The sequence below is a fragment of the Leptodactylus fuscus genome, chromosome 2, assembly GCF_031893055.1.
Source record: "Leptodactylus fuscus isolate aLepFus1 chromosome 2, aLepFus1.hap2, whole genome shotgun sequence".
Lineage (NCBI taxonomy): Eukaryota > Metazoa > Chordata > Amphibia > Anura > Leptodactylidae > Leptodactylus > Leptodactylus fuscus.
Genome location: NC_134266.1, coordinates 198,380,601 through 198,392,871, shown reverse-complemented (window position 1 = coordinate 198,392,871; position 12,271 = coordinate 198,380,601). Strand labels below are relative to the sequence as shown.

The 12,271-nt window shown below is 40.4% G+C and overlaps 1 protein-coding gene across 2 annotated transcripts in view; it reads right to left on the bottom strand.

Moving 5' to 3' along the window:
• Positions 1-12,271, bottom strand: part of MYCBP2 (MYC binding protein 2) — a 149,555-nt gene that overhangs the window by 96,568 nt on the left and 40,716 nt on the right. The window contains exons 9-18 of one of the 2 annotated variants that reach the window (XM_075265391.1): positions 10,875-10,948; positions 9,102-9,240; positions 8,593-8,669; positions 7,776-7,980; positions 6,816-6,980; positions 4,565-4,723; positions 3,379-3,583; positions 3,140-3,291; positions 863-964; positions 619-669 (exon numbers count right to left, since the gene is read on the bottom strand). In XM_075265391.1, the coding sequence (XP_075121492.1) occupies positions 619-669; positions 863-964; positions 3,140-3,291; positions 3,379-3,583; positions 4,565-4,723; positions 6,816-6,980; positions 7,776-7,980; positions 8,593-8,669; positions 9,102-9,240; positions 10,875-10,948 (1,329 nt within the window). The remainder of the gene's footprint in view (positions 1-618; positions 670-862; positions 965-3,139; positions 3,292-3,378; positions 3,584-4,564; positions 4,724-6,815; positions 6,981-7,775; positions 7,981-8,592; positions 8,670-9,101; positions 9,241-10,874; positions 10,949-12,271) is intronic. The other variant, XM_075265389.1, reaches the window with a different exon arrangement.

Below are 12,271 nucleotides of genomic sequence, written 5' to 3'. Positions count from 1 at the left end.
ATATACAAAATTATTAACCCCAGCAGAAAGTGCACTTTTCATCTGACAGGTCTGCATACTCAATTCTTTCACAAGAGATTACAGATACTTGTATACTGATCACAAGCAGTTCATAAATCTGTATCAATAGGGTTACCTAAGAAAACAATTCAAGCATAAATTTATTATGCTGGATATATTTACCAGAGACTGAATATGAATAGAATGTAAGATAGAAGCACTTACATTATAAGACTTCATGACACTATTTTTAGATATTATCTAATATGACTATTTCTTACTTAAGAAATAAATTTTCATTATGACCTCAGTTATTAATAAGATGATTTTTTTTTTTTTTCAAGAAGCACTCCAATTTCGTATGGCCCCACTGGTTCTATAGTAGTGGTTCAGTTTTATAAGTAGCAAAATATATTTTATATATTTATATTTATTAAGGGGTAATATACTATAATAGCATGGTTATAGAAGGTTCAGCAATTTTATATACAGAGGTAATAATCCCCAAATACTCCCGAACTTGTATTATGATATGCTGAAAAAAAACAATAATCCATTGCTTACAGTATTACATACAGTTACCCAAACAGCTCAATGCAAATACTTGGCAACAATTACCATGTCTCAGGATAACCGCCATACCTAAATTCCCATTTGGTTTATTATTTCCTAAAATAAAAATAAAACAAAATGTAAAAGCAAAATAAAAATTCTGTGCAAATGAAGCAAAAAAAAAAAAAAAAAGTTGAATATATTCATCTTCTTGCTTGCATGAGAGTATTAAAGATAAAAAAATCTTTCAGATTTTATTCTTTTTTACCTTGAGTTTACATTGCTTTATCAAATTTACAGATAAGTTTACCTCTCCCTTCATCTATCCTATGTCTCCGGTTAACTCTTTGCCTTTTATCTTCTTGTCTTAATTGAAGGTGCTCATCGATGTTAACACCTGGCACAGGCACAGCTGAAACAATGGAAGATAGAAGAATCATATATGTAGCACACGTTGATAATCTGTTCAGTTAATTAAGGCCATGGTTAGCTGACCACTTTAGAAGCAGCCTTCCTGAATTTTTGAATCACTCAACAACCACTAACAGGTTTGATGGCCCAAAAAGAAAGCTATCATAGCTATGATTAAGGGACACTCCGTCCCGAAACGCATTAGGGTTTAACTCACTTTTTGTGTTTTTCATTTTCCTAACCTTCACTTTTTGTATGAGCTGCATTTGTATTTTATATTCATGAAGAATTAAAGGTTAAAGGGGATGTCCCATCACAAGGATCCTATCTATACTGCTAGTTTATGTGGATTTAAGACTTTTCCTAAATGCATTGCTTTATCAAAACTGCTTTGTTTGGCAGCTATCTTAATTTATTCACTTCATTGTTTATACTCCGTTTCTATGGCTCTTGGGATTATCTGCTCGTTTGTCAAGTGATGTAGCTGCCTGCTCTCAGGGGGAGAGGGAGGGGCTGGGAGCAGCTCTGAGCTGTTTGTGTCTTTAAGTAGCGGAGCTTCTCAGATAGGGGAGGTGAGAGCTGCGGGATTTCTGAGCTCTTATCAGTCGGTTTAATTGAATTTGGCTGATAAGGGCTGAGATAGGGAGTCCGTTACCTCTGTATGTAATGCAAACTGACTCAAATCCAGCTCTGCTACATCAGCTTCACACTGTGGTAATTCATTTACAACCAATCCCGTGCAAGTGAAACCCCGCCCACCTATGTGCCGAGAAAAGCTGGAAGTGAAGAGAGCAAAACAGCCTGCAGGTTAGTGAACAAGCGTCATGGGAATACCCCTTTAAATTTTAGGAAAATCCAGTGAGATGCAGACTTCTCTCTATCTACATTGTACACATTAAGCACTTCTCAAGTCAGGAAGCATAGTCATGCACTGTGAAGATTTTCGTCTGGAACGGCGACCTATAGTCAATCTACTTTTGTTGTGTCTACTATCAATATACTGTTATCTAAAGCATGTAGTCCATTACCTGCCATAAGGCAATTTGCAGTTGTAAGATGTACAACTGCAACCCTGTTGTCACAAGTATAAGCATCCTCAATATACAGAGGTATTGCCAATGCACCCAGAAACCTATCAAATTGTACATATGCTCAGTCAGCACCTACGAAGCCACTGGTTGGCATGGAGAAGAGCAATATCAATCATGGCAGATGCCCAATCTCCCTAAAGGGAAACTACTTTTATACCTGCCGTTTCCCACTACTCATGAGAACCCCAAAATGAAAACAGTGGCAGGTTGGCAGGTCCACAGAAATTTAATAGCGTGGTTGTACAGAGCTAGTCAAGTGCTGTATTCCGCTATCTTTGGCAGTACATCGAGTACTCAACCTGCCCCTCAATAGAGACAGGAGAATGGGACACCAATTCTCGTGATCGATGAGTGTCCCAGCAACCGGACCCCCACAGATTAGCAAGTTACCCAATATTCTGTTGATAGAGGGTAATTTGAAAAAAAATCAGAATACCCCTATATCTTAAGGAAACAGAGGACGATGTTTTCTTAAATAATATTTTCCAGTTAATGAAATGTTGACTATAAAACTGAAACATAGCTTATTTAACATGATAACGCTAAAGAACTAACATTAAAGGGGTTGTCCAGACCCCCCGCAAAAAATGTCATACTGATTATCTATTCATATAGGTCATCAGTAAGTGGATTGTGTGGGTGCGACATCCGGACCCCACACAAATCAGCTGTTCCAGCAGCCTCTAGAAGTTACAGTACTCAGCAGTAGACAGGGAGCATGTGCAGGCTCTCCTATTCAAGTAATAAGAGTGGCACAGCAGCCCCATCCACTGTATAGCAGTGGTTGCAGGGAAGTGCACTGCCGCTCTTATTACCTGAAGAGGAGAGCCTGCATATGCTCTCTCGTCCACCCACTGCAACAACAGCTGATTTGTACAGGGTTTAGGTGTCAGAACAGGACAGTTCTGGGAGCTGTAAAAAATTGGATGGGGCTCATTAAAACACCATACAAAAGTGGGCAATTCTTGAGCAATTTGGAGGCATTTCTAGTTGGTCCCAGGCTTCGGGCTTAAATGTTATAAAGTATCTAAGACAACGAAACAAGGTATGGCTTGTTAAATAAAAATTAAAATGAAATTTCACACCTTTACCTAGGAGGAGATCCAAGGGAATCATCTCTTTCACTGCATCTAGGATCCCTCTTTGTCGTGCATCATGGCCATCCAGTTCTCTAGCACATGCCTTGCAGCATCCACAAACTGCACAGCCAGACTCTCCAGAGCCACAACCACAAACTCTAAATAAAATAATTCAAAGACCACAATTAATTGTAAAATAATGTGATATCTTCAATTTAGTTAAACATGACATTTTGATCACATACCCGCCTGGAACACGGTCTGGTCTTCCACTGCTTACACAACTGGCACCATATCCAGTACAGTCTCCACACACTGTACAAACCATACAATGCTCCAACTTCCACTTGTGCATTCGCGGTGGGCACATAACAGATTTATCATCTTTCTCATCTAGCTCTTCCTCAAGGTCTTCATCCATCGCAGTGGCCATATTTTCAACGCCAAAGCCTATTCACAAATACAATGGTGAAAGATTAAGCAAAGTGCGTCACAGGAAAGTCCATATCAAACCCCTCAGTGAAATATAGGGCACATCTAAAAATTATGATAATACTCAGCATAATGTCTCCTACAATGCAAATTGGCTGGTTTGATATCAAATTTCTTGGCAACAGGGTCCCTTTAATGCCAAAAAGATGTAAAACACAAGTCTACAAGTGTCATATGAATAAATGTACAAAATGTTGAGGATGTTGAAAAAAGCTCACACTCTCTTTGGAGCAACTGAGTGTCAAATATTAGAGGTCCCAAATTTAGGGTGCAATCTATGCCATGAAATTGGCAAACTCAATTAAGTGAATGAAGGTCAAATATAAATCTTAGGAAACTAAAGCAGTTGCATAACAGGAGCAGAAAAGAGTTCAATAAAAAGGCAGTAGTATGCACTATATTAGGCCAAGGGACACACTGGTCAAATGTACTGGGGGCTAACCCTCAGCAGTTTATAGACTCAACATAGTGGATGGTATTTAAAAGGGAATCTATTATTCCCCTAAGCATATTGAACGGTCACCACTGAATTACAAAACACATTACAGTGGAAAATAACATACCTTTGTTATTTATGTCACACTTGTAGATTTGGAGAAAAAACTATTTTGAAGTGTTCTGTAAATGTAGCTTTGGTGCACTGGGGGTGGGTCTCCAGCTCCATGGAGCATAGGTAAACCCCTATCATTGCATGGAGCTGCACAGGCAGGAGATAAGTTGATCCTCCCACTGCTATGACGTTACCCATCCTACTTGTACAGAATGCACCATGCTCCCAGGGCTGCTCTACTGCTAAACCTATCCCTAGTACAAGGGCCATTTATAACAGTGTGTTCTGTGAATGGACTCTTCACAAAGCTAAAAACTTATTCATTGCATGTAAATTTGACTGGTAAAGCCTGGCGAGAAATAAAACAAAAACACACACAAGCCCTTTACCTTTACCACCCTGGCTTAAAGCTCCAGTGTCTCTTCCACATTGTCCTTTATTATTTACTCCAAATGTCCAAACTTCACCTTTCTTGGACAGAACACATGTATGGGCTTTCCCCATTGCTGCTTGAGTAACAAAGTGTCCTTTTAGGTCAGTGACCAAATCTGTATGGAAAATAAATAAAATAAATAAGCTTAATTAATTTCCAACTCTGTTTTGAAACAATTTCCATATAATGGTATCCTTTTAAATATTCCTTCCTAAACTAAAAACCACATAAAACTGAATGTCAGTTTTACATAATCAGATAGCCTTTCCCAAAATTTGTGATGTGATGATTACTACTGTACGTGTGTATAAACAATCAGACTAAATTTCATATCATCCCATCGGTAACCTTCACCTGCACTTGAGGAAGAGGAGACAACGGTCACATGTAATAAGGCCATTTAGAATCTAGCAATAAGAGGGCAGGGCTTAGAAGAAAGTTGAAGATGTTTCAAAGTACGCCTAAACTGCAACAAAATTCTGGTATATATTTTTGTAAGTAATTCAAGGAAGAGAGTATATGAATTTATGCTGGACTAAAGCTGAACCACATTTATCATCCAGCAGCTGTCACTGTAAAAAAAAAAAAATAATCTGGTGCATATTAGAGTGTATTTAAGTTAGTACTAACAGTTATCAGGATAAGAACACTACCGCATGCACGTGGCAGCTAATAGTGCTGGGACCACTAATCGATGGATTGGGGACGATATCTTGAGACTTAAACCACCAATCATCGACCCAATACCATTTAGTCTTGCATGATAAAGCAGTACGGTGTGTACAAAGAGGCAGTGGTACATCTCACTTCCCATGTGATCAGTTGATTATACACTCACCGGCCACTTTATTAGGTACACCATGCTAGTAACGGGTTGGACCCCCTTTTGCCTTCAGAACTGCCTCAATTCTTCGTGGCATAGATTCAACAAGGTGCTGGAAGCATTCCTCAGAGATTTTGGTCCATACTGACATGATGGCATCACACAGTTGCCGCAGATTTGTCGGCTGCACATCCATGATGCGAATCTCCCGTTCCACCACATCCCAAAGATGCTCTATTGGATTGAGATCTGGTGACTGTGGAGGCCATTGGAGTACAGTGAACTCATTGTCATGTTCAAGAAACCAGTCTGAGATGATTCCAGCTTTATGACATGGCATTGCATTATCCTGCTGAAAGTAGCCATCAGATGTTGGGTACATTGTGGTCATAAAGGGATGGACATGGTCAGCAACAATACTCAGGTAGGCTTTGGCGTTGCAACGATGCTCAATTGGTACCAAGGGGCCCAAAGAGTGCCAAGAAAATATTCCCCGCACCATGACACCACCACCACCACCAGCCTGAACCGTTGATACAAGGCAGGATGGATCCATGCTTTCATGTTGTTGACGCCAAATTCTGACCCTACCATCCGAATGTCGCAGCAGAAATCGAGACTCATCAGACCAGGCAACGTTTTTCCAATCTTCAATTGTCCAATTTCGATGAGCTTGTGCAAATTGTAGCCTCAGTTTCCTGTTCTTAGCTGAAAGGAGTGGCACCCGGTGTGGTCTTCTGCTGCTGTAGCCCATCTGCCTCAAAGTTCAACGTACTGTGCGTTCAGAGATGCTCTTCTGGCTACCTTGGTTGTAACAGGTGGCTATTTGAGTCACTGTTGCCTTTCTATCAGCTCGAACCAGTCTGGCCATTCTCCTCTGACCTCTGGCATCAACAACGCATTTCCGCCCACAGAACTGCCGCTCACTGGATGTTTTTTCTTTTTCGGACCATTCTCTGTAAACCCTAGAGATGGTTGTGCGTGAAAATCCCAGTAGATCAGCAGTTTCTGAAATACTCAGACCAGCCCTTCTGGCACCAACAACCATGCCACGTTCAAAGGCACTCAAATCACCTTTCTTCCCCATACTGATGCTCGGTTTGAACTGCAGGAGATTGTCTTGTCCATGTCTACATGCCTAAATGCACTGAGTTGCCGCCATGTGATTGGCTGATTAGAAATTAAGTGTTAACGAGCAGTTGGACAGGTGTACCTAATAAAGTGGCCGGTGAGTGTATAAACTTTCAGAGTACTAGATTTCTGAAAAATCACTACCCATCACCTGTGGGAATCCGAAGGTGAAAGAAACTACAAGAGGCATTTCATTATTCTAAATGTAAACAGCCATGCTGCAGGGCCGTCACATTGCATTTTTGTCACTTACTTGAGCTGTCAGAATAGATGGCATCTTTTCCAAACATGTACAGTTCACCATCCTTTGTAATGACAGAACTGCTCCCATTATTGCATGCTGTGCTAACAACAAACTTCCCTTCCATTTTGATCATTTTTTTTGGCTTGTATGGTTTTGACTGTCTTCTGCTCTTGGCTGTAGAAAGTAAAGAATAACCAAAATGTAGTTTAGCATTTAATTTTATTCACAATTCTTGCAAGAAAAGGTCTTAAAAGGAGAGGTTTGCTTTCCTAGAGAAATATAGTGGAAAGTCTCTTCTTTTTAATTCTTCCCTTTCACTGTACCACCCATAAACAGTCAACCCTCTTGATTTGTTTGATTGTTCATTTTTGACCTAGGGAAAAGAGGGCGACTTGAATATTTTATTTTTTTGGTGTTGCTGTCTATGGTGAAAACATCACATACACAGTGAAACCTCCGAGATGACTCAAAAATGCACTAAAAAGGGTCTTCTCAGGGAAGGGTCTTCACTGAGAAGATGGATAATATTGAAAACTGAAAATTTATCACAGAAGATATGGTCTGGATAAGGGGGGTTCATCTTAAAGAGGTGGTGTTTTGGAGAGGTTTCACCATAAATACTGAGGCTTGACACAGGAAAGCTTCAATCATTATCTCAGTGTAACAGGCCAGGGAGCCTTCACAGTCCGTACACAGCTCACACTGGAGCAGTTAACGGATAGTGGAAAAGGGCAGGCGATTGGGGGATCAAGCAGGTTACAGAGTCAATGTCCACAATCAGAGGAGACTGAGGACACCACCAGGTTTTAGCAGTATACTACAACAAAGACCCAGCGGTTACGGCGCCCACTTTGCTTCTGAGCAGGTGCCATATTTACAGTGCTGACATATGCCACACTATTGCGGCAAATGCCAGCAAGGGGTTAAAGACTAAGCAGCTCAGCCCGTCACAAGTTAAAAAATACTAACTTGATTCTCCATCTTCTCCCTTACTAGCTGTTCCTGTGAAAAACACACTTCCATCTTCAGCAGTGAGTAACGCATGGGATCCATCATGACCAACTGAGAACTGGACAATCTTTGGAGATTTTGTTATGGGCAACTCCACCCATTTGCCTGAAGAGGGGCCACCTTGCTTGATTCCAAGGCTCTGATATTTACCAGTGTAATAAACCTAAAAACATTCAATCAGAAAATTAGACCTAGGCACTTCATTTCCATTAAGTATTACAGAGCATTTAAAAATCATAAAAAAAACATTACATTTATTTTTCGACACGCAATAACAGTGCAAAACAGCGAGGAAAAGAAATCCATGTTAAGAAAAGAAATCCTTTAATAGGGATGTGATTCTTAGTTGCTACTTCATTTATAGCATGATGATCTGCCTTGTAATACATCACTTTTCTTGCGGTGTGATTCAGGATAGATGACCTTTGTGATCAGTATCCTATTACGACAGTGCTTGGAAAAGATTATTTATCCTTAAGGGGACTAGCATATCTTAATCCTGTAATTAAAAAAAGTATTCTGGCAATAAGTAGTAACTACTAGATCGTGTAGGGTCCCTGATATCATTGATCAGGAGACAGAACGCTTGTTTGAACAGCGCTGCAAGTCAGATTTCCTCAATTCACTGTCTACCCGACTGCAGGCTACGGCAAAGTTCTGTAGTTGGCTATCCCAATTTTACTGCTTTTTGGAACACTTTTTTTTCCCTTTTATTTAAAAGGCAATTTAAAAACGGAAACCAATGATAAAAATATTTCACACAATGGAGATCTACCTTTCCACTAGAAGTTTTCATTAGTGCAAACTCTCGTCCTGCTCCAAGGACAGCCAATTCTTCATCAAAGCCAGTACCTAATACAGATAGTAAACCAATTACGTGCATTAGTAAATAAATTCTGTAAATCAGAATATATAGAAGGCAATCTACAACAAAAACAAAGGTGCCTGAGGACAATGACTTTGTGCCCTATGACAGCAAGAGAACAACTCTGGAATGTCATTGGTTCCTGAACATTACACAAATGACTATCGTTTTCCATAGGAACAGTGTTACATTTCAGGTTTCCTGCAGCAAAGTGTGGTCAGAGACTCTCCAAGACAATAGCTGACTGGGTGTCCCAGCAACAAGACCCCTTGGGATCAGCTAGTCACAGGGGGAGCCTGTGCCATTGCAGGAAATTGATGACTTTCTTACATTTCATTCCTATCAGAAAATAATATTTAAGAACTACATTAAGACAGCATCGCAACCATTGTCTGAAGGGACATTCTGCAGAGACTTACTTATGATGTGCAAATCTTTCTCCAAATCAAACAATGAGATGCCACAAGCGTGCAAACACTTCCGAGCCAGTTTAAGCTGTAATTCTTGCTGTAACACCGGCTCTGTGCTAGTTGCAAATATTCGAACAACAAACCCATCCTAGAGAAAGTAATGAAATAATAAATGATCAGAGTCATAACTGAGGTCTTTAGTTCATGGTCTTATTTTATTATTGGATTTGCTGCTCACTTGTACAACATATGCCAAGATGACGATCGCCACTTTAGTGACTTTGTAAACTATCCTGGTCAGATATCAAGAAAGGGGCATGAGGAGGACGTGCTCTTTGCAGAGTAAAATTATGCAGTGTTTGAATTCACCCTTAAAGGTGTATTCCCACAACAATCATATTTCTTATAAAAGTTACAAAATCCTATTAAAAGCAACTAGCAAAAGTGTATAAGTCACTAGAAAAAGCCCAATGAAATCCCCCTACTCCTACCACTGTAGTCAACAGATACAATCTGTAGTCCATCTTCTTTCAGGATAAACACATTTTCTTTCACTTTACTATAGCTGCTTATTAGATCAGGGCTACATAACCACGTATGTGCCATCCTAACAGACGGAGCACGCATTGCAGTGCATGAATGATTTGTTAGGAGAAATAGCATACCGTCCCAAGTTCAGCGTGACAGCTTCAGAGTCCTGTCCCGTTGACTCAGTCAGCGGTAGGTATGTCCAGTAACTCCGTACACAGATGAATTGCCTACAGTGATGAAGCAAGAGCAGTCCGGGAACAGCTCCTGCCTCGCCACTATGCCCCATGTGCTCTGGCCCAGAGTGCAGTAGGCGCAATGTCATGACGTCACTTACATCACGCCTGCAGCTCCCTGAACACTTTGGGAGAAGAGTATTCTATAGAGCAACATGGGAGCAATGGTGAGTATTTGTTTTTATTATATTAAACTTTGAGGGCAAATGGAGGAGGAACATTAAACTAGTGGCAAGTAAAGAGGGGACATTAAACTGGTGGAAGATGAAGAGGGACATTTTAAACAGTTTAAACTGGAGCACCAGGAGAGGGACTTCATACTGTGGGGCAGTTGGAGGGAAACATTACAATGTGGGGGCAATATAATGTTAAGGTGACTGTAGGAGCATTATACAGTGTGGGGGCGCAAAAAGATTAATGAGAATGGGCAGAGTCAACATAGAAGTGAGTGGAGCTAAATTTGCCATAGCGTCCGCAAAGTCAGTCCCTCTCTTTATCCTTTGAAAGTTGGGAGGTATGTAATGGCCAGTGCAGCAGTTAGAAAACACAAGGAGCAAGGTATATCTGGGAGGTGTTTTTTCTACTAAGCAGTCACATGCTCCTTATTAAGGACCACCCACTCTTGCCATTGAAAGCTGAAAATGTGACAATGCTATTGGAGTGCAGATCTTGAAAAAACAATGCACAGGAGGTGGGTAAAGTCACAGGTTAAAGTGCAGATGCTTTATCTGCATGGCTGTTCAGGTTTTTAACATAAAAAAACCCACCATCAAAACTAAAGGCCCGACTGCACGGAAACATGGATTTAACAGAAGGAAAACGTTAGGAGTATCCTTTATATTTTCCATTCCTTTTCAAGCCACTCACAATTTTGGCTCAAAAAGGTGCAAAAATCAGCAATAAAACTCTGCGTCACTGAAATGTGTGCTTTGGCCTTAACATTCATTAACTAGAAATACAGACTTTAGTAAAGTCACTGTTTTTATATAGAAAGGTTTCAAAGTAGGCAAATCCTTACATCTTTAGAAGCAGCAATCTGGTTGACAAATTCTCCATCAGTAAAGAGGATGTTCTGTCCGTCAGCATTACAATCTAAATCAAATAGAAATAAGTACATGTCATTGATATTATCAAAGTATGTCTGGTTAAGAGGTACACAGGGAGACTGTCAAACACTCATGTTATAAGTCAACACAGCAACTCGACAGACAGAATAGAGCAAACAAATTCACAGCTGCTTTATCTAAAGCCCCAGGACAATATAGAGATCAGTGTTTCATATAGTCTACAGCAGTGATTCTCAACCTGCAGGGCAAATATTGTAATACCCCCAGGGGTAAGTGGCGTGTTTGAGAAGAACACTGCTCCCCTGCTCAAAGATGATCACCCTTACTTTAATTTTGGCCTGTCTTCCTTAGCAGACTATCCTAGCAGGTTAGAAACACAGAGCTTCTAGCAGTACGAAGAGAGATGTTCATTGGCATTATGGGCAGCGTCAGGAGCGAGCGGAGAGCTCACTGTTATTGCCATGTCACAGACTTTAGAGCAGACAGGAAGCAGAGTGGTCAGAAATGAATTCAGACCAATGCCTGCTCCATGGACATTAATGTGTATGGCACTGAAAAGGTCCATCACACCTCGTATGGGAGAGTACAGTTTTGGGGGCACTATCATAGCCAACACTCCAAGAACATTCAGAAAGATTGGAGAAGAGGAAAAAAAAGCAAAAACGTGACATCCTGTCAAGACTGTGCCATTTGTGAAGAGGTTAATGCTGAGGCCCGTCATTGGTTGCATAAGTCACCTGCCAAACAAATTACTAAACTCAGCCGGGAAGCCTGTAAACACAAGACCATAACTTATTTTATTTTACTGATTGATCAGCAGCACCATTGAATATTTTAACCCTTTAAGGATGCAGGGTAGTTGTACATTAATGTTCATTGTTTTGTTTTTTTTAATATTTTCCTTCCCAGTTTTCCAAAATTGATAACTTTTTAAATTTGTCAACATAGTTATGTGAGGGCTTATTCATTTGCCACCATTTTGGGGTACATATGTTATGATTAACTTCATTTACGTTTAACGTTTTTGTGGTGCCAGTGTGAAAAAAGAGACCATAATTCTATCATTTATTGCATTTTGTTTTTATGGCATTCACAAATAACATGGCAGCTTTGTCTGGTACAATTACAGCAATACTATAAATATATATATATATAATTTTCAATAATAGTACTGTAAGCAGCCATTTTGTCGTGGCCTGTGGGCATGCGCAGTCTGCTCTGCCCGAGGCCTAGAAGTCTGAAACCTGCGCCAGACGGAGGCAGCACTGACGAAGATGGAGGCGGCACTGGAGAGAGTTCTTTCGCAGCATTGGGCCCGCCCCCAGTGCTGCAAGATAACTCATTTGCA